Here is a 20,996-nt window from a genome sequence, read left to right as displayed (position 1 = left end):
AAAAAAAAATTCCAAGATCCAACTCCGTTACCCTATCCCAACTAACGCCGTGAAACATAACGCCAAGATCACACCCCTCCTACACGGTACCCACTCATCCCATTTCCGTCTCAACCACTCTCCGCACCATTCCAATTTCCATCCACCTCTCTCTCTATCTTTCTCTCATGTCTGTCTGATATTCTTACACAGAGAGAATACAAAACTCTCCCTCCTCCTACTTCTCTTCCGATCAAACCCTAATTCCCCCTCCTGGCATTCCCACGTTCGTTCACAATTCCAGACCCCAATCCCCATAGCACTCCCTTCCCCCGCACACTCGCACCCCTGAGAAGCATCCTGAGCGTGCCGCTCACGCTCTCGATGTTCTCAACCCCATTCGTGCTCACTTTCTCCCTCCTCCTCTCTCTCCCAATCCTCTTCCTTCTGGCGCCGAGATTTCTCCCTCCGCGCCACCCTTCCATTCCTATTCCGCTCCCCGACGAGAAACATGATATGGCGCTGTTCGACCGCGCCGCCTCTCTCTCCAACCCCTCTACATTCTCCCACCTCTCCGACGCCAAACCAAAGCTTAAAATTGCCTTTCTCTTCCTCACCAACTCGGACCTCCATTTTGCTCCCCTTTGGCACCGCTTCTTCCACGGCCACTCTGGCCTCTACAACGTCTACGTCCACGCGGATCCGGCCGCCAACGTCACGCGTCCCAAGGGCGTTTTCGAGGGCCGGTTTATCCCCGCCAAGCGCACCTACCGTGCCTCCCCCACGCTCATCTCTGCCACGCGCCGCCTCCTCGCCACTGCTCTCATCGATGACCCTGCCAACGCCTTCTTCGCCGTTCTCTCCCAGTACTGCATCCCCCTCCACTCCTTTCGCTATGTCTACCACTCCCTTGTCTCGTCCTCGTCCTTCGATCGGACCGACACCGACCCGGAGTCCACCGTGTTCGGCGTCCGGGTCAAGTTCAAAAGCTTCATCGAGATCCTATCCATGGAGCGAACTCTCTGGAGGCGCTACACCGCGAGGGGCAGGTTCGCAATGATGCCCGAGATCCCCTTCGAGAAATTCCGGGTCGGATCTCAGTTTTTCGTACTCACGCGACGCCACGCGCTTACTGTGATCAAGGACAGGACTCTCTGGCGAAAATTCAAGCTTCCGTGTTACCGGGACGACGATTGCTTCCCGGAGGAGCACTATTTTCCGACGCTGTTGTCAATGGCGGACCCCAATGGGTGCACCCACTACACCCTAACAAGGGTCAATTGGACCGGTACAGTCAATGGTCACCCCCACACGTATCGGCCCCCCGAGATTTCGCGCGAAGTGATTTATCGTCTGCGGCAATCGAATCTTTCCGAGTCGTACCTGTTCGCGAGGAAGTTCACCCCGGATTGCTTGAGACCCTTGATGAGTATCGCCGATTCGGTCATTTTCCGGGATTGAATTTTGCTTCTGGTAAGTGCCATCTTTACTCACTGCTTTAGTTATAATTTCGCTTTTCGGGTTTATCTTTTGGATTTCGGCCGAGTTCTGTGTTGACTCGCCCCTGTCCGGTTCCACATGTGAGTCGTAGCGAGTGTAGTTAGTTTTATCTTAACCCTGAAAAGTGGGGATTTTGTTACTCGGAAGTCCGAGTCAACCCGCGTTTTTCTTCGCTGTGTTTTTGTTTTTTTAGAATCTTAGTGATATATATATATATATCTATATATTATTCTTATTCTTTATTTATCTCTTTTCCCAAACCTGTCTATATCGTTAGGAAATTGTTTTAAATTAGAATTTATGAAAAATGTTGATATGGACAACCTAAAAAATTTAGAGAATATTTTTTCAATAGCTTAAAGGGTTTTATTTCATTTTTTATTATTATTTTCTAACTAATTTGTTTGATTAGACCCCTTACGTTGATAACGTTGACGTGACCGTTTTAACCAATTAATTATCACACGATAGTCATTTGTGTTGAACATGGTTAGGGAAGTGTGGTTGAGCTAACTCTATGGAACATATTGAATTTGATTTTGGCAGGTGAAAAAAAGGAAGAGGGGAAAGCAATTTGGCTTGCGTTTGTTTGGGATACAGTTTTGAAGAGAGGCGTAAAGTGCCCCTAAAACGCACAAGTCTCCGACAAATATAAAGGTGAAACGACATTTACTTGTGTGTGAGTTAAAAAAAAAAAGCAGATACTTTTCTTCAAGTGTAATTAGACGGTGTATAAGAAAAGCAAAAAAAAAAAAGAAAAAAAAAGGGTACCTAGTAAAGTAGAAGTAGATTTTTTTTTTTTTGTCCATTTTTTTTTTTTCTGGGTGTGTTTTTGTACATATATGTAGGAGCCCCACATTGGATAAATTCTTCTTCACGTGTACTTTTTAGGCATTTAGGAAGCGAATAAAAACGCTACTCGAGAAACTGTTATAACGTGAGGGAACAGTGACGGCAAATGGGCCAGCCCAGGCCCATTCCTCTCTCCCCTCGGATTCCTTTGTCCTTTTTTGCCCTTTTCCCTCTGGCAGACTGGCTCCTTTTACAATAAATAATTCATCAAGGACTTCGGTTTGATTTATGATAGTGACTAGAGATATGTACGTTCCACAATATCAATACATTTTTTTTTTTGGCCACCGAAAAAAACACAGTATTCTGAAGAAATAAAGGACACGTCTGTTTTTATTTTTTATTTTTTATTATTATTGATAATTTATCTCTCAAATTATTAGTTACGGCAATTTATTTTTTAAACTATTAAAACAATGATAATGTATCCTTCAATATTAATAAAATGATAAAACTACCTCCTATAAAATTTTTAATAAGACAAATAACCTTAAAATTTTGAAAAAAATAAATAAATTTTAGTATTTTTATTTTTATTTTAGTAAGGGTAATTTTGTTAAAATTTGAGGTACATACCATACATTGTCAGTTTTGGTAGTTTGTGGGGGTAAATTGTCCCACTTGATAGTTTGGAGAGTAGATTGTTATTGAAGTGATAGTTTGAGTGGATTAAGTAAAATTTACCCTTTAAAAAAAAATTAATTAATTTTTATTCATAAATCATTGTCGTGTTAGGTTGCTGACTATGATAGTTATCACATTTTGTTAAGGACCAAGTCGGACGAATAATAATATATAATAAAAATATAATATATGAAGGCATATGAGGGAATGAATGATTCTTCTTCCCTTCGGTCCAAAGGAAAAAGAGTTTCTAGAAGGAAAATTGTCGGTGGAGGAGGATGTTTGTAGAAGAAAATTTATGGAAGTTGCATCCTCCTTTGCGTGTGATGAGAGGTGTAGTGGCGGGCCAGTTGTGGCAGCAACACCGCAAGAAAAAAAGCCCCCATGTTTTTAAGTGTTGCCACCACGCAATAAACCATGAGGTCCATCCCCATCCCATCCCATTGATATTTTTCTCAACAGGGAAATTGCAATGCACCGGAGAAGCATCTACCTTATGTGTCGTAATTTTTTAACTCATCTTCATTTACTACATGCAATGGGAATCCCATCATTATTTTTACTTTTACGTTACATCAAAATATTTATGAATCGAGAATTTTGCTATTAATTTTACTTTATGTCACGTTAAAATATTTATAAAAAGGTTAATTTGTATTTTCTTTGTTGTTGTTGTTGGGTGGCAGGCACATGGAGGGTTGTTGTGCAATCTTTGACTTGAGAGCTACGATTACCATAAAGTATTTTGGTGGGACAAGAAAAAGGCAAAGAAGGTTAGGTTGGTGGGTAACTAAATCTACAATGTGGGAATGTGGGATGTTTTGCTTCGGAAGGGTACATTGGGGCACATCACATGCCTCAATCTATATAGTATAATTGCCGAGCCGGTGATTATTATACACCACAAGTATGGTGTATGGACCATTTACCTTTCATAGATGATTAGATAAATAGTATATGATATACATGCACTCACTTCCCGAAAAATCCAAAAAGGAAATTCACACGGTTGATGTTGACTTGGGTATGTATCTATTTGTGATCTTTCTTGGAAGGTTTCTTTATTTTGGGGGTTTCTTGATCATATCATATGAAGAAATCTTTGGTAATCAAAATTTTTGAAAATGCACCTTCACACACTTGACATTGAGTGTTTTAACAAAAATTACGACACTTAAGCATAAGACTACGTCACACCCGATAAAATTATTGAGGGTTTTAGGAATTGTGGTTTTAAAATATACTTAATAGATGTGAAAAAATGAGAGTATGTATAACTTTTCTCATAAATTAATAATTTTACTCGAAAAGTGTGTAACAAAAATCATGTATGCTGTAGATGAAGGAAAATGATCCTCTCCATTTTAAAATCCCTCCATTTCCTCCATTTAGTGCATTGTTCCGTAGAGTGAAGTGGTGGATGAAAGAGAAAATTGGTATTTATTATGATAGATTTGAACCCTCCAATTACTTTAATTAAATCATCACTTTTAAATTTTTTAAAAGTTAAAAATCTATTTGTGATATATATGCTCTCACTTCCCGAAAAATCCAAAAAGGAAATTCACACGGTTGATGTTGACTTGGGTATATATCTACTTGTGATCTTTCTTCGAAGGTTTCTTTATTTTGGGGGTTTCTTGATCGTATCATAGGAAGAAATCTTTGGAAATCAAAAGATTTGGAAATGCACCTTCACACACTTGACACTGAGGGTTTTACACTCAAGCATAAAACTAGGTCACACCCTCAAAATTATTGAGGGTTTTAACGAAAATTACGACACTTAAGCATAAGACTACGTCACACCCGATAAAATTATTGAGGGTTTTAGGAATTGTGGTTTTAAAAGATACTTAATAGATGTGAAAAAGTGGAAGTATATGTAACTTTACTCATAAATTAATAATTTTACTCAGAAAGTGAGTAACAAAAATTAAATAGTAATGGATCCGGCTTGCAACTACAGTATACATGCTGTTAAAAAAATTCAAGGGTGAGGATTTAATTAAAGTAATTGAAGGGTTCAGATCTATCATAATAAATACCAATAAATAGATGAAGTGGTGGATGAAAGAGAAAATTGATACTTATTAGGATAGATCTAAACCCTTTAATTACTTTAATTAAATCCTCACCTTTAAATTTTTTAATAGCATGTATGCTGTAGTTTTAAAAGAAAAATAAAAACTTTTTCAAAGCTAAGGTAATGTGGATTCTTACCTCTTAGATAGGAATTTGGATTCCCATGAGTATCTGGATTCCCTTTAATAACATGCAACCAAACAGGATACTTTTTTAGGATCCCTAAAATTCTAAAAAATTACCCCATTCAAACCCTACAATCCATCACCCCTTTCTAAGAAGATCGGGTATTTTTTGATCCATTTCCTACTTTATTGTTGTTTTTTTTTTTTTTGCACCGTAATTTTTCGCATTGAGTCTATTGTTGAGGAGCACCCCTTTTGTTAGGTCTTTCACTATCTCTTCCTTCGGATTAAGAGTGGAAGAAGAAGAAAAGAGAAAGTTAGGTCACCTTCTATGTTAGGAAGATAGATGAAGCCTTTAAAGAAATTGATGAGGGAAGGCCAACTAACAAACTTGATAGTTAAACTGAATTTCCACCTTGTTGGTTTATTAAACTCAAAGTGATTTATTAGCAATTTTAAAATTAATTAAAATATTAATTAATAATTGACTTTGGATCATACTTTTTACTCGCCAACCTTCTCTTTTCTCCAATGCTAAAGCCTAAGATGTTGCTCTCAATCAATGCAAATCGTTTCCTTACTTCTAAAGGTTGCTCATAGATGAAGGGTATTTTTGTCAAATAACTTTTTTCATATTTTATAAAGCTGTGGATATCATATAGCGAAAAGGATTGGACACCTCACCCTTGCTTATTTCCTTGTTTTCTTTATATATTTCTATACGTGGTAGGCCAGTGGTCTTCCAAAATTTTAAAAGGACAAAGTTTTCTTTTAAGTTAGGTCGGAAGAATTTTCTTTAACTTATTCTATAAAAATGATATATGTCTATTTTTTTAATAACATGTGACATGCACATGAGTTTTTAATAAAATATATTTCAACTTTGTCACTGCTATTAAAAAAAATGTGCATCTCATATGTTCAAGGGACACATGTCATTTCTATAGACTAAGTTGAAGAAAATTCTTTCAACCCAGTTTGAAAAAAAACTTTGTCCATTTTAAAATTACTCTTAAAATTTATGGTTTTTTTTTTTTTTTTAATGAAATATCCTCCCAAAAACTAAATTTTTACTTTTTAAAATTTTGTCCCCCCACTCTTAAATGTCTAGTTTCGGCCCAGCGTGTTTTGATTAAGCTGATATGGTATTTGACAATTTTTGTAATAAATTAGATGGAAGTTGGATGGGGAGTGGGGAGAGAAACTAGTTTGTTGAAATTTGAGAGGCAAAACTGTAATTTTACTTTTAGTGGACAATTTTGCCTCTCAAAAGCAATTAACTGATTTCTCTCAATTTCATTTGAAATGGAGAAGATCCGTTTGCGTTGGATGGATGGAGGGACCTATCGTTTTTTTTAAAATATATATATATATATAAAAGAACACATCTCATTCAAAGTTTCAAACTACCACCAAATTATCAATGTTCCCCCAAGCTACGAATTGCGTTAATGTTCGTTATAAATTACCAAAACAATCTCAATAATAAAAATACATTTCACAATTTTTTTTTTTTTTTAAATTATTAAATTATAAATTAAAAAATTAAAAAGAAAATGAAAAACCAAGGGGTCATTTTGTTTTGTTTTTTTGTTTTTTTTTTCTTAATTATTATTATTATTTTTTAAATTTTGTTTCGAATTTATAAAGGCCAGGGTATATCTGTAAATGTAGTATTTCTTAATTTATTTTTGTTTGAAAGAAATCCACCGGCAATCGCATTCTCTTGAACTCCAACCTTTCAAAGTAAACTTTACCAACACCACTCCCCTCCCCTGCTCTCTCTACTCGCCTTCAGCGCCCAAAAGGAGTGAAAAAGCTCAAAGCCAATGGCCGCCTGGGCAATGCTAATGGTGGCGATGCTGGTGATGGCGGTGGGTTTGGACGCCGCCAACACCAATGGTGTATACCAGCCCTGCGCCGACACCAAGATCCAGAGATCCGACGGCTTCACCTTCGGCATCGCATTCTCGTCCAAAGACAACTTCTACAACAACCAGTCTCACCAGCTCTCCCCCTGCGACCGCCGCCTCTCCCTCGCCTCCCTCAACTCCCAGCTTGCACTCTTCAGGCCCAAAGTTGACGAGATCTCCCTCCTCTCCATCAACACCTCCTCTTTCTTCCCGGTACCCTTCACTTCTACACCCATCTTTCGACGATTTACTGTTATTGATATTCAGCTAATGGGTTTTGGTTATTCTGCTAATGGATACACTACTAAGAGCCTTATTGGGATTGCATTGGGAAATATAGAGTTTTTGTTTATAGAAAAATCGTCAGCTTTTTATGAACTGAAAGCACTTTTTAACTTCTTATCCAAACAGGCTCTTACATAAGTGACTTTACTGGGTTAACACTTAGCTGAGCAATGGGTGAACTTTTTGCTTATGTGCGAATGCGGCCCTCTAGAAAAGATAGATTAAAATAAGGATATGAAAAATAGGTGGAAGACCAATGAAATCGAAGTAGTTAAAAAGTGGTAAAAACTAATATTAGAAGATGAAAATTTTTAAATGAAATCGGACAGAATTGTGATCAAATTATGGAAGCATTGAACTATTTATGTGTACAAGCAAGAATTTTATTACAATAGGATTCCTGAGACACCATCAAAGTATGTAGTCCTAGCTACATCATCACTACTTAAATTTCTGGAATAGGATTGAAGGGAAGAGGGAATGAAAGAGAAAGAAAGAAGAAGAGAAGAAGAAGAAAGAGCATTGTTTGTCTCTCCATCTGTCATTCTTCTTTATGCACATGTTCAATTGTCTCTCTTTTAATCTTCATGTCGACGACTTCTGGAGGATTTTGTTTATATAAGAGAAAATGAATGATTTAGCTTCATGGTCTAGTTTCGATGCAAGGCTGGCTTATGGTAGGGTCATTGTACATTCAAAAGTATAGATGAACTGTTAAAAGAAAGTGTATTAGCATACCGAAAGTGAAGGTAACAACAACAACAACAACAACAATACATATTAAAAGGATCTTTTGTTGGTTATTAAACTTGATTTAGTAATATTTATTTCTAATTTATTCTAGATTCATGGAGTTATAGCGTCTTGCATGTATTTGGTCTAAAAGTCAATTCGGGAAATATATGTGTTAAATATATAGGGGATAATTGCTTTAGGAGTTACATGACATGTTTTATGCATGTGAGTTATTTTGGATTTATATTTTACGTATGATGTAAATGAATGAATTGAGTATTGAAAGACTATAAGCATCCATTGTAGCTTATAAAGACTAATGTACTCTAGTCATTGTTCGAAATGACTAAATCAAAGAGAAGAATGACTCAATGGGATCTTGCCATACTTCCAAAAAGTGAAAGGGCAATTGGAGTTAAATGGGTGTTCAAGGCAAAAAAAAAATGCAAGTGGTGAAGTGGACAGATACAAAAAAGATTAGTTGCCAAATGGTACAACCAAAAGCCGGGCAATGACTCGAGGGATCTTGCCATACTTCCAAAAAGTGAAAGGGCAATTGGAGTTAAATGGGTGTTCAAGGCAAAAAAAAAAAAAAATGCAAGTGATGAAGTGGACATATACAAAAAAGATCAGTTGCCAAATGGTACAACCAAAAGCCGGGCATTGACTATGATGAGGTATTTGCAGCTGTTGTTCACCTAGAAACTATAAGGTTACTAATTTATTTTGCAGCAAACAACTGGAAAATCCATCAAATGGATGTAAAATCTACATTTTTGAATGGTTTCCTTGAAAAGGAAGTATATGTGTAACAACCTTTGGGTTATATTTTGAAAGGGAAAGAATATATAGTTATGAAATTGAAGAAAGCCTTATATGCCTTGAAGCAAGCACCAAGAGCTTGGAATCGTAGAATTGACAGAAATTTCCTAGACAATAAAATCACAAAGTGCCCTCATGAGTATGCCCTTTGCACTAATGTCAGTGAAAGTGAGGATATATTATATGGATGACTTGATCTATATAGGAAATAATCCTAAAATGTTTAAAGGATTCAAGAAAGCAATTGCTCAAGAATTTGAAATGTCGAACATTGGACTTATGCCTTATTATCTCAGCATTGAAGTTGAAGCAAATGGAGGTTGACATTTTCATTTCTTGAGAAGGCTGTAGTTCTCAAGAAATTCAAGATGGATGATTGCTAGTCGATGAGCACACCCATGGAAATGTGGAATCAAATTGTCAAAACATGAAGATGGTGAAAAAGTCGACTCAATATTTTTCAAAAGTCTTGTTGAAAGTTTAAAATATCTAACTTTCACAAGGCCGACTATTCTTGGCTTATTAGTCATTCCATGGACGCTCCTACTTTATCACCCTTGAAGGCAATTAAAAGGAGTATGTCAAAGGTATAAGTGATTACGGGTTGTTCTATTCTTTTTCTAAAAATTTCAGGTTTATGGGCTATTGTGATAGAGATTGGGCTGGAGATTTTGATGGTAGGAAAAACACAACCAGATTTGTTTTCTTCATGGGAGGTATGACTTTACATGGTCCTCAAAGAAGCAACCAATTGTTACACTCTCTACTTGTGAGTCGGAGTATGCCATAGCAATGTGTGTATGTCAAGCAATTTGACTAAGAAATTTGTTGAAGGAACTTCATATGTCTCAAAAAGAGCCAACGGACATTTTTCAGGACAACAAATTGGCAATTGCATTGGCTAAGAATCTGGTGTTCCATGATCAATGTGAGCACATCGACACAAAATTTCATTTCGTTGGAGATTGTGTAACGAAAAGGAGGTGGGGCTCAAGTTCATGAAATCACAAGATCAAGTTGCCGATATTTTCACCAAGCTCCTCAAGGCTGAAATATTTCACAAGGAGTTTGCTTCGAATTATAAAATCAGGTTCAAGGGGGAGTGTTGTTTATTAGACTTGATTTAGTAATATTAATTTCTAATTTATTCTAGATGCATGGAGTTATAGGGTTTTGTATGTATTTGGTCTAAATGTCAATTTGGGAAACTAATGTTAAATATAGGGAATACTTTTTATTTATTTATTTATTTTTATTTCCTGAGATAATTATAGCCTATATTATATAGGGAATAATTGTTTTAAGAGTTGCATGACATTTTTCATGGATGTGAGTTATTTGGGATTTATTTTTCATGTGGGAATTACATATGATGTAAGTGAATTAATGGAATGTTGAAATACTAGAAGCATCTATTGTAGCTTATAAATACTCATGTACTCTAGTCATTGTTCTTAAGTGAGTGGAATAAAAATTATTTCTATGTGTTTATCCTCTTCTCCACTTATCTTTCTTAATATTCAGTGTGCTTTTGCCCTCTTGTTTCCAACATCTTTTGCTTCCATTTAGGTTCTAAATGTCTTATTTTGATTACATTTTAGGTGTTAATTTCCTTATCCTTCTCTCCCTGCCCACCTCTCTCGGGGTTCCAAATATTTTATGAAAATTAAAATTAGTAAATTCCAGTGATGTGAACCTTACAAATGCACAAACCTTCTACGTAGTTGGTGTTGGTCCTGCATAAACCTGAAATCGTGCCCAACACCAAGAAGATGGATTTAAGGCCCTATTCAGTAGGTGTGTTCTGAACACTCCTCCCCCTGAGGCCAACGCGCTTGTCCAAAGAAAAATGTGCTTTTTTGATAGGGAAACGGAGGAGTTGGCTTTAGTTGAGACTAATATATATATATAAAATTGAGCTAAGCAGTCTGATTGGAATCTGTTGATTCTGTCCTTGAGTGCTGGATCCATTATCTGGGGGCTGAGATCCACCCATGGAAAGCCTGTTGAAGTCATGGTGATAGATTAAAATTTCTTAAACTGAAAATTGGACAAAATCACAATCAGGCAATGATTGCTTATTCAATAAATAAAAAAGACTTCAAAGATTCGAACCAAACTGGCACTTAAAGCCTGTCTAATATCTAATTCTTAATGGATGTGGATATCAGAGGCATAGTAATTGATTCAACTTCAGTTACTATGAGCAGAGTAAGATTTGAAGTTGATATGATCATCGTGATAAGATTTTGATGCAGCGTAGGCTCGTGATAGGCAAGAAATAGCAGCAAGTAGAAATGATAAATACTCTGATCTTGTCTTGACTCTTCTGGGCACCTCCACACTTACATCTGCTTGGGTCTTCCTCATGTAATCCCAAGCACTCTGATCTACATCAGATTTGATACTTGCTTGAACCTTCTAAGTAAGATTAAGGCATCCACGATTTGTTGATTTGGTACTTGCTCGACCCTTTTAAGTGAAAAAACAAGTTTAGACCCCAAACACACAGATTAAACAATTCTAATGCAGATAGCTATATCAATTAAAATTCTGCAGTTATATAAAACACAAACCACAATTATAATCAAACATCAAACCACGCCAACTACAATTTTTGTTGATGAAGAGGGAAACCTTTAACATTTCAAAGGAAAAATCTTTTCAGGACAACCAAACCCAGAAAATCACTAAGAAGAATAATTACACTGACAAGACACTTACAAGCATTTGTACTTCTAGACTCTACGCAAATGAGCTCCTCACTCATCTCCCTGCTTCCTCAGCAGGCTCCAGTGAGGACTCTACGCAAATGAGCTCCTCACTCATCTCCCTGCTTCCTCAGCAGGCTCCAGTTCCTCACTAACCTATCTTCTTTTAATTCCCTTCCCAACCCGCAGATATACTTATGTTGATGAGCAATGATGCAGCAGCACCATCTTTTGATTCATAGCCCAAGAATCTTCGCTTCAAGCGAACAATCTTCACACAACCCCAAGCACCCCGTGTATGAACACACCAAATATGCTCTTTGAACTCCTATGGAAGTTCCCAAAAATCACGCAAGAGAGAGTCTTCTTTAATTCGTATTTGTTCTGCATGGTGGCGTTTGGACATGTTATTTGCAGGTCTAGACATGATTAGAGTTTCATGACTAATCACTCCTTCATGTCCGAACATGAGCCAACATGAGTGGGTACATGTGCTCTCGGATCTCCTTCATGTTCGGACATGTGACCTCCATGTCCGGACATTACCAACCATATCTGAACATCAACTATAAAATGAGCACCATGTCCAAACATGTGACCTCCATGTTCAGACATCAGCTGCAGTACTTGTCTTTTTGGAGAGTTCACCACTTTCTTTAATGCAACCTAAGTACAACAACTACTCATGTCCCATAACATAAACCATGTTTTGGACACTGAATGAGCCAATTAAAAACCTAACACTAAGTAAGCTTAAGGCCTTCATGGAAATCACAGTTGCCAAAATTTTAATTTCCCTTCACTTAGATCAATCCAATCAATTGAATAGCTTAGTTCTGGTCAGTTCCCACTTGGTGGTTCCCTATATTGTGTACTTATTCCTAAAACTATTTTCAATTTCATGATTTTCTTTAGATGTATGGCCATCACCATTCGCCACAAATTCAAGACTTTCGACTAGAATTATTCTTTCTATATAATCCCAATACTTATCTTTGCAGGATTCTTATGGTGGGTATATGGTGGCATTTGCGGGGCGAAAGTATGCTGCAAGGTCTCTCCCTGCCTTTGTTGCAAACAGCACCTACATTGTGACCAGTTTCACTCTGGTAATGATACAACAGCATATACCTGGTTCAGTTTCGATTAAATAGAGATCTCATATTCTTTATATGTAATTAAACTAAATGGACATTGTCAAAGCAGGCCCTGGAGTTTCAGAAGGGTAGGCTGCAAAATTTGTATTGGAAAAGAGATGGATGTGCTTCATGCTCAGGTAACACTGGTTTTGTTTGCCTCAACAAACAAGACTGTGCCATCAAAACATCAAGCTGTAAAAACCGAGGGGGTACAGTAGATTGCAGTCTCGGGATACAGCTAGCTTTTTCTGGCACAGATAAGCATCTTATGGCGCTCAATTCATGGTATGAAGTGGAAAACCTTCGGCAATATTCCCTCTATGGCTTGTATTCAAACCTCAAAAGTTCTCTCACTAGCCAGTATAATGCCTTCTTTTAGTTGGCTATATTGAGAGTTTCAAGATTCTGTTCATTGGTGATTTTGTTGTAATTTGGTGTCTGTCCTGCTGATCAAATTATCTATTGAACTTAATGTATATGGCTGTACGGTTATTGAGATATGAAATCTGCTTTTATTATCCATAGCTCAACTCACTCTTTATTTTGTGGACTCGGAGCTTGTTCTGGATCTCACTACTTTTTTAAATTGATCCGAACCACCATGCTGCAGCTACCGGTCCAACCCGTGGTTGCACCTTGGTTCACCACTAGCCACGGGGTGGTGGAGCAGCCCTCTTATGAAAAGAAACCAAGGGAGATCCCACATTCCCACAACCTCTCCGTTCCTCCTCCATAAAGGATCAATCTCTTCACTGTACATGTCATTATAACAAAAAACTGTAATTTTCAACCCCAGATGGCACCAGGGTGGTTGCACCACCCCTGGGTTCAGTTATGGGTGGTCGGCCACCCACTGTAATTTTCAACCCCAGATAGCACCAGGGTGGTTGCACCACCCCCGGGTTCGGTTATGGGTGGCAGGCCACCCCACAAATTTTATTATGTAATTTTTTTTTTTCCCTAAAAGAAAATTGGGTATTTTTGTAATTTTGGTTGTCATCAAACTAAAGAAAATGAATTGGACGGCTGGAATGGTATGGGCCCAATGAAAGCTCAAAGCCCGAGCCCAAACGGATCGCTAACCGCCTCAAAAGATTATTATTATTATTTATTATTTATTTATTTATTTCCGTTCTTTGAATTTTGAAAAGTGGGGTGTCTAAATATAGGTGTTGCGTTGCGTGAAGGATAAGACTCTCAGACAAAAATGAAAAACTCTTCGCATACGGAGAAAGAGGGCAGACTATCCGTTGTCATTCTCTCTGCTTTCCAATCGCCGCCCCTACCCGGATTCGTGTGAAGCAAGTAAATCATGGCTTCTTACTCTATACCGGCGGGATACAAGTTCCACCCCTCCGACGAAGATGTCGTTCGGTTTTACCTCCGACCCAAGGCCACCGGACAGCCCCTGCCGTATCCTGATATTGTCTTTGAATTCGATCTCTACGGGGAGAAAGAGCCTTCTGAGATATGGGACATGTTTGGAGGTCCGTCCCTTGATGAGACCGAGGATCTCTTCTTCTTCACCAAATTGAAGCCGTTGAGTCGCTCCCGTGTCAATCGGAGCGTCGGGATCGGCGGGACTTGGAGTAACGAGTCGTCTAAGACCATATTTGCTCGTGGAACGAGAATTCCGATTGCAATGAAGAGGAACTTCCGGTACGAGAACCCGGGGTCGCTACAAGATGGTGCCTGGATCATGAGGGAGTACAGCCTGCCGATGAAGACGCAACCCGACGTGGGTTCTTCTTCTTCGTCTTCCTACGTGGTCTGCCGGCTCAGCAAGAACGATCGGCCTAAACCAAAAGTCGTCGGAGAAGTCCCAGCCAAGAAAGAAGAAATGAAGTCTTTGATCAATCTTCACAAAAGGAAAATAGATCAAGAGAGATAGAGCCGTCTCAGTTGAATTCCCACCAAACATACGAGTTTAGGGCTGCTATTTATGAGGTTCACACCTATTTTGTGAAATGTCTATTATGTGCAATTAGGGTTTTTGTCTTCCAAAGCTGTATTTATCGATTTTTTTTTTTTTTTTTTTTTCTCGCAACTCGAATGGAACTTGAATACCTTTTGTTTCTTGGTATTTTATTTTTGTTTCCTAGATTTGATCCATTTGGTCATTTAACTTCTGATTGATTGTTGCTTTTATGTGTCAAGGAAAGCAATAAAGAAAATCCTGTTGTTGTGGAAAGCAGGAAAGCAGCATAGGAGCAAAACGCATATCAAGCTAGTCAACAACCAACATCAAATGTGGCAAAACAACAAACACCTACCGTTCGTCGTTCACAAGACAAATCCAGTCATTATTGTTTGTTTAGCTCTGGCTTCTAACGTGCTGTAGAAACGATTTCTGAGAATCAAGCATATATATGATGCTCACAGTCAGGTGGATGGATGCATGGCTGTCTTCTGTTCTGAGGGACGGAGTTTAGTTTTGGATTCCTGCCTGCTCAGATGTTATACTGGATATTCAGAGTAGTCTTTTTTGCATCATGAGGAGAATGATAAGCCTATATGGTTGTTATCCAAGAAGAAGCAACATGGGAAGGGATTACAAGAAAACTTCCAGTGGTGGAAGATCAGGTTTCCTCTAAGTCTAACATTATATATTTTTTGTGGTTAGTTTTTCAAAATGGATTGATTTACTACAGGAGAAAAGTTGGCAAAATGGGGTTTTGAAGGGGTCTGTTGTGTGTTCTGTCGTAATGGTATGGTATTGTAAGTATAAAACATCTGTTCTTTAGATGCAGTAACAGTGGGAGGATATGGAAAGTTGTAATATATTGAATGCCCCTGTTGATTGGGAGTACAAAGTTGAACCAGTAAATCTCTGCTTGCTAATCTGTGCAGACTGGTCTTAAGTCCACTGTGTACAATATCTGGTAGAGGAAGACAATTTCTGGGAGGAGGAGGAAGATGATGATGATTATCTTTTCCCCCTGGGTGATTTTCTCCCTGCTATGCCATTGGATCGGATCTTGTGCAAATCGTCATCAGAGGCTGTCCAAAAGGGTGGTGTGGATGAAGCCGTTGCTCTTTCTCTGTTTTCATTGGGTTTTTGGCGGGTTTGTCTTGTGATTCCCTTCCCCGTCTAGGCTGGGTGTAGTCTCACCTCTCTTGGAGGTGGGAGAATCTTCGAAGTCAGTCTGTACTTCTAAGTCAAAAGGAATGAGGGAATTGAAGAACATAGAGAGTTATATCAATTATGAGGGTTCTAGTTGCGGTAAAGGCAAGAGGGTGTAGGTCTTCTTTGGTGGCGTGTTGGGTTTGTTTTGTGGGCCTTGGTGAGTTCTTTGGGTTGCGGGGTTTTGGATTCCACATCTGTTTTGGATTGCTTATATAAAGCACTTTGATTACCCTATAGAAATTATATATATATATATATATATATATATATATATATATATATATATATATATATATATATATATAGGTGGGCTCGAAATGAAATCAAGCATGGAGATTGTCCAAAAACTGAGGAGCAGATTTTGCAGAGAGTCCGCTGGGAAGTCAGAACCAGAGTGTTGGGGAAATTGGGGAAAAGGGAAATTTAAGAAATCTTTTGAGAATATGGTCCTCTGTCGTAATTGGAATTTAAAAGAACGAGTGTTGGTTTGGGAGGGTCTTTAAGTTTCTGCAGATTGGGAGTGTTTGAGGTATTTTAGTTTCTGTTTAATAGGATGTCTATACTTGTTTGTTGTTTTGTATGCCTGTGGCCTGGCTTCTTTTCGTTGCAGTATTTTTTGTGTAGCTTCTTTTGCAGTCTGGTGTATATGTTTGGGTGTCAATTGAAAAGCTTATTCTTCATTAAAAAAAAAAAGAAAAAGAAGCATATAGACGGTCAAAGAAGCATGGCCTTTGTGCACTATCTGCACTGTGGACATTGTCACGCTACTGTGTGTCATTTTTTGGGTCCGACAACATGGTTGCGCCACCATGAAGCAGCGTCCCTTCTCTAAGTCTCCGACAGCATTTCGTCGAACACCCGGAAGGTGTTCCGTGTTCAACACCACCTGCTTGCTCTCTCTGTACGCTGCCTCTCTTCACAAAGAAGGCGCCTCACTGCAGCCATTCCAATTTGAAGCTCTGAAGAAGATTGCGTTGCTTCTGAGGATTTCGCTCCCCTTGACAAAGGTCTTTCTTGTTTGTGGTTTTGGAGATCGAGAGTTTTACTTCATTTCAACTCCAAGGATTTCTTCTGTTTTTTTGTTTCTCATTGAATAGATACTTTTTACAATTTGCAGAAAGGTCTGTTAAGCTTTAGTAGTTATACTGCCAAAGCTATTAGTTCCTGCTCGATTGAGTAATTGGTTTTGATTGATTGTAGATTGTTGAAAGGAAATGAATTTGATTGAATAAAAACTCCACTTCTGGTAGGACTTAAGAGTTCTTTTGCTTACCAAGTGTTTGATGATTGAATCAAAGCTGCACTACCATGGAAAGAAATCAAAGCTTACTAAGTGTTTTATACCAATCCTTACCTTTACGGGATAGGTTTTGTAATGCTATTAAATCTGGACTTGTTTTTGTTACCTAGGTGACTTAGGATTATTGAATGGTTAGAGCATTCATATTGGGCTAGCGAAAATAGCTAGAAGGTTGTTTTAGCTAGCGTTATTTGTAGCAAAAATTAGCAAAAAGAGTCTCATCAGGCTAGCCCCTTTGGCTAAGGAAATAGCTAGTTGGTACATTTGCTGAGCATTTTAGCTCAACAATGCGTAAAAATTTAATAAAAAAATACATATAATCCTCTCTCTAATAAAAAAATTATCATTCATCTTTCTCTCTTATCTCCTCTCTACGCGAATATGCTGGTGTTTTCTTACAATTGTCTCATCATAATATTTGGTTGGATATGCAGGTCTTGACCTTGGATGAGCTTTACAGGCTATTTGAATTGAAGGATTATGAAGTGAAGGTTGCTTTTCTCTAGATCTTTGTTGTTACAAATTGAAGCCCTTTGAAGTTTGTCTTTCTGTGTATTCCAACAAAGCAAAATCTCAACTGAGAAACACGGGTTCAAGAACATAACTGATAATTACTCGGCGTTGATAATGAATCCATGGCACAGTAGGTTCAAAAACAGAGGTCAAAAAATATTCAGATTGAACAACATCCCACAAAAATATTCAATTTGATAACTAATGAATCACATAATAAAAGTAAAATAAAAATGAAAGAACCAGATGCTGATGATGGCACAACAAACAAGAGAAAACGGATGGGTCTTCCATGGAGACTAGAGCAAGTTGATGGACCAAAGAGCAATGGGTTTTCATTTCTTTATGATGGCAATGCAGATTTCGTTCAGCATGGAAGACATGTAGGAGTTGCAACAAAACGCAGAATGAAAATCCTGCAACAAAATGCAGAAAAAGACATTTGAAGCTGCAAGGGCTCAAATCCCATAAGAAAGAAGAAAGAAGGTAGCCGAAGTCGAACCACAGCCCAACTCAAGATACACCATCTGGGCTTTCTTCAGAAGAAAGAACTTGTAGCTGAAATAGAAAATAAGACCACCACTACAAGAAGAAAGCTTTCTTCTTTTCTTTTCTGCAGGAAAGAAAAGGACAAGGCATATTATATTTTTTTTACCATCTATCTAAAGTGGTGGTTCAATAGTCCAAGGAAATCCAGAAAGTAATTAGGTACACACTAAGGTATAAACTAAAAGAAAGAAAAAAAATTTAAGGATTAAATACTTTATTAGTACTTGAGTTTGCAAATTGAAAATTTATGGAGTGGTCAGCTACCCTCATTGGCCAAAACATTCGTGCTCTCTAATTAATTAGAGTTTGTCAAGACATTCGTGTCCTCTCGACAAATCAGAATAGAACAATTTCACAAAAAATAAGTAAATACACTGAATTCCACCTCTTCAAGACCAAATATGCATTAAAAAACCTTCTGTCTACCTTCTTCACGCACAAGCACAACCGTCTCTTTCTCTTCATCTACCCATCGTCGTCGGCGAAGATCTTCTCACCGACTCTTGTTTTGCAATGAGGAGAATCAGGAGATTATTATTAGATTTAAAATGACTTACTATTTATTAATTTTGATTAAATAGTAATTTTAAAAGATACTTAAAAAAAAAAAAAAGTAATGTTACACGCTCCTACCACCCTTTTTTTTAGGTGGTTTTTAAAATTATCCTTAAATTTAAAATAAATTTATATTAAATTTAATATAATGGTGGTTTTAAAAGTTACCTAAAAATAAGTATAAGAAAATAGGAGTGTAACATTACTCTAAAAAAAAAAAAAAAAAAAAAAAAAAAAGGTGATAAATACAAATGCAGTTAGGAGAAGGAATTCAAATCCAACTAGGAGAAGGAATACAAATCCGGGTGGGAGAAAGAATACCAAATCCGGCGAAAACCAAAACCAAAACCGCCAAACGGACTGCAAAACCGGCGTGAAATAGTGGTGTATATATAGGGTATTAGGGTTACCGTGAAGGTTAAGCAAGCGTGCGGTTAAAATTGAAAAAGAAGAAGAAGAAAAAAAGAAGCGGGAAGCTTAAGACTATTTATTAATTATGGCTTCTTATGCTCCGCCGGCGGGTTTCAGGTTCCAACCAGAGGCTGAAGATCTCCTGCAGTTCTACCTCCCACTGAAGGCTACCGGACAGGAATTGCCGTTCACTGGCGTTATATTTGAGTACGATTTTTACGGCGAGAAACAGCCTTGTGAGATATGGGACATGTTCGTTAACGTACGTCCCAGAGTGGATGAGACTCAAGAGGACCTCTTCTTCTTCACCAAATTGAAGTGTTTGAGTGACTCCAGTGTCGATCGGAGCGTCGGTTCTGGCGGTTCTTGGATCAATGAGTCGTGTAAGACTATCTACGACCGTGGAACGAGAATTCCGATTGGCCAGATGAGGAAATTCCGGTACGTGAACCCGGGGTCGCCCCAAGATGGTGCCTGGCTCATGCGGGAGTACAGCCTGCCGATGACGAAGGCTCTGCCCGCTGTGGATTCTTCTTCGTCTTCTTCGTCTCCCTACGTGATCTGCCGCTTGAGGAAGAACAACCGGCCCGACAGCGACAGCGACAGCAGCGAACCAGAAAGTGTTCTGCATTCCCAATCGAGAAAGAAAAGAAACAGAGTCAGAGCCATCTCAGGGAGACCAGCGAAGTAGCCTGCCAATCCATGGATGGCAGAGATTCCCCAAATAAACGATGATTTTAAGATGCTCTTGATGATCGACGCCTGGAGTTTTGCCCGATTATTTTGAGGATTTCGGTTCGATTTGTTTGGGACCTGCCCATTATATGCAATGGAAAGTGGAGCTTTATCTACTTTTTATTATTATTATTATTATTTATTTATTGAGATTTAATATATTTATTAATTTAACTGCAAACTCGAATGAAATTGGTTCTTAATTTGTTCATTTAACTGCCGATTGGTTCACGAACGACATTAGTAGAGATTTCTGACAAATTTGTTGATAAATACACGATTGTTTGGTAGAATTTGACAGAGCTTGGTGGGGTTGTGCTCTCGTAGGATTAGGATTTTGGATGATTGTTGAATTGCGAAGAGACCGGAACAGAATTCGCCCTATTAGACCTATTCAAACTCAAAACTCCTAGAGAGACAATGCAGAGGATGATAAGCATCAAGACTTATGACAGGACTCTGGGATTCTCCTATAGTGTTCAAACTTGTATTGTATTGTATAGTTCAAGTTAGTAGATGATAAGCATCAAGAAGAAGACTTATGATAGGACTCTAGGATTCTCCTGTAGTGTCTAAACTTGTATTGTACTGTAGAGTTTAAGTTAGTCGATGATAAGCATCAAGAAGAAGACTTACGATAGGACTCTAGCATTCTCCTATAGTGTTCCTCAACTCCTCTACCACCTCTTCCACCACAGCACTCCAAAATCCGTTGCACAACGTCACTCATCATATTACCCTCAAACTCACACAGGATAACTATCCCTTTGGAAGGTTGTTGTTATTCCCTTTCTTGAAGACCATGATCTCATTGGTTTCGTTGATGGCACGCATCTCCAGCCACCAAAACTCATTGCCTGATTCTACCTCTGGGATGTTGGTTCCAAATCCCGATTATCAGCCTTGGTATCACCAAGATAAGCTCCCCATGAGTGCTCTTATTTCCACTTTGTCCGACGGGTTATTACCTCGTGGTTGTGGTTGGGATTTCCACCTCCTGTTTGTTATGGCTTACTTTGGAGAAGCTCTTCTCTTC

General features: G+C 38.2%; 4 protein-coding genes across 6 annotated transcripts; all 4 read left to right on the top strand.

Annotated features, from left to right (window-relative positions):
• LOC132164499 (Core-2/I-branching beta-1,6-N-acetylglucosaminyltransferase family protein) lies at window positions 1–3,961 on the top strand. 2 transcript variants are annotated; one of them, XR_009438384.2, is made up of 3 exons: window positions 1–1,452; window positions 2,026–2,136; window positions 3,642–3,961. XR_009438384.2 is itself a non-coding variant. In XM_059575021.2 (2 exons), the coding sequence occupies exon 1, from the start codon at window positions 364–366 to the stop codon at window positions 1,438–1,440; it is 1,077 nt and encodes a 358-aa protein (XP_059431004.2). In that variant the 5' UTR covers window positions 1–363; the 3' UTR covers window positions 1,441–1,452; window positions 2,026–2,560. The 2 variants fall into 2 exon arrangements, 1 of the variants encoding a protein (XP_059431004.2); XM_059575021.2 differs by lacking the exon at window positions 3,642–3,961 and having other exon boundaries at window positions 2,026–2,560.
• A 2,925-nt stretch (window positions 3,962–6,886) lies between these two features.
• LOC132164684 (Expp1 protein) lies at window positions 6,887–13,300 on the top strand. Its single transcript, XM_059575229.2, has 3 exons — window positions 6,887–7,291; window positions 12,633–12,740; window positions 12,838–13,300. Exons 1-3 carry the CDS (start codon window positions 6,995–6,997, stop codon window positions 13,147–13,149), a joined length of 717 nt encoding a protein of 238 aa, XP_059431212.1. The 5' UTR covers window positions 6,887–6,994; the 3' UTR covers window positions 13,150–13,300.
• Window positions 13,301–13,947: 647 nt separating this feature from the next.
• Window positions 13,948–15,551, top strand: LOC132164393 (NAC domain-containing protein 23). Of its 2 annotated transcripts, none has more exons than XM_059574902.2 (2): window positions 13,948–14,717; window positions 14,933–15,551. In XM_059574902.2, exon 1 carries the CDS (start codon window positions 14,083–14,085, stop codon window positions 14,659–14,661), a length of 579 nt encoding a protein of 192 aa, XP_059430885.1. In that variant the 5' UTR covers window positions 13,948–14,082; the 3' UTR covers window positions 14,662–14,717; window positions 14,933–15,551. The 2 variants fall into 2 exon arrangements, with proteins under 2 accessions (XP_059430885.1, XP_059430884.1); XM_059574901.2 differs by having other exon boundaries at window positions 14,928–15,551.
• A 3,759-nt stretch (window positions 15,552–19,310) lies between these two features.
• Window positions 19,311–20,036, top strand: LOC132162853 (NAC domain-containing protein 1-like). Its single transcript, XM_059573072.2, has one exon. It carries the CDS (start codon window positions 19,311–19,313, stop codon window positions 19,914–19,916), a length of 606 nt encoding a protein of 201 aa, XP_059429055.2. The 3' UTR covers window positions 19,917–20,036.
• Window positions 20,037–20,996: the final 960 nt, after the last annotated feature.

Source organism: Corylus avellana, chromosome 8 (assembly GCF_965113065.1).
Source record: "Corylus avellana chromosome 8, dhCorAvel1.hap1.2, whole genome shotgun sequence".
In the NCBI taxonomy this organism is placed as follows: domain Eukaryota; kingdom Viridiplantae; phylum Streptophyta; class Magnoliopsida; order Fagales; family Betulaceae; genus Corylus; species Corylus avellana.
Note: the sequence above shows the minus strand (reverse complement) of the source record. Positions and strands in the feature narration are given on the sequence as shown.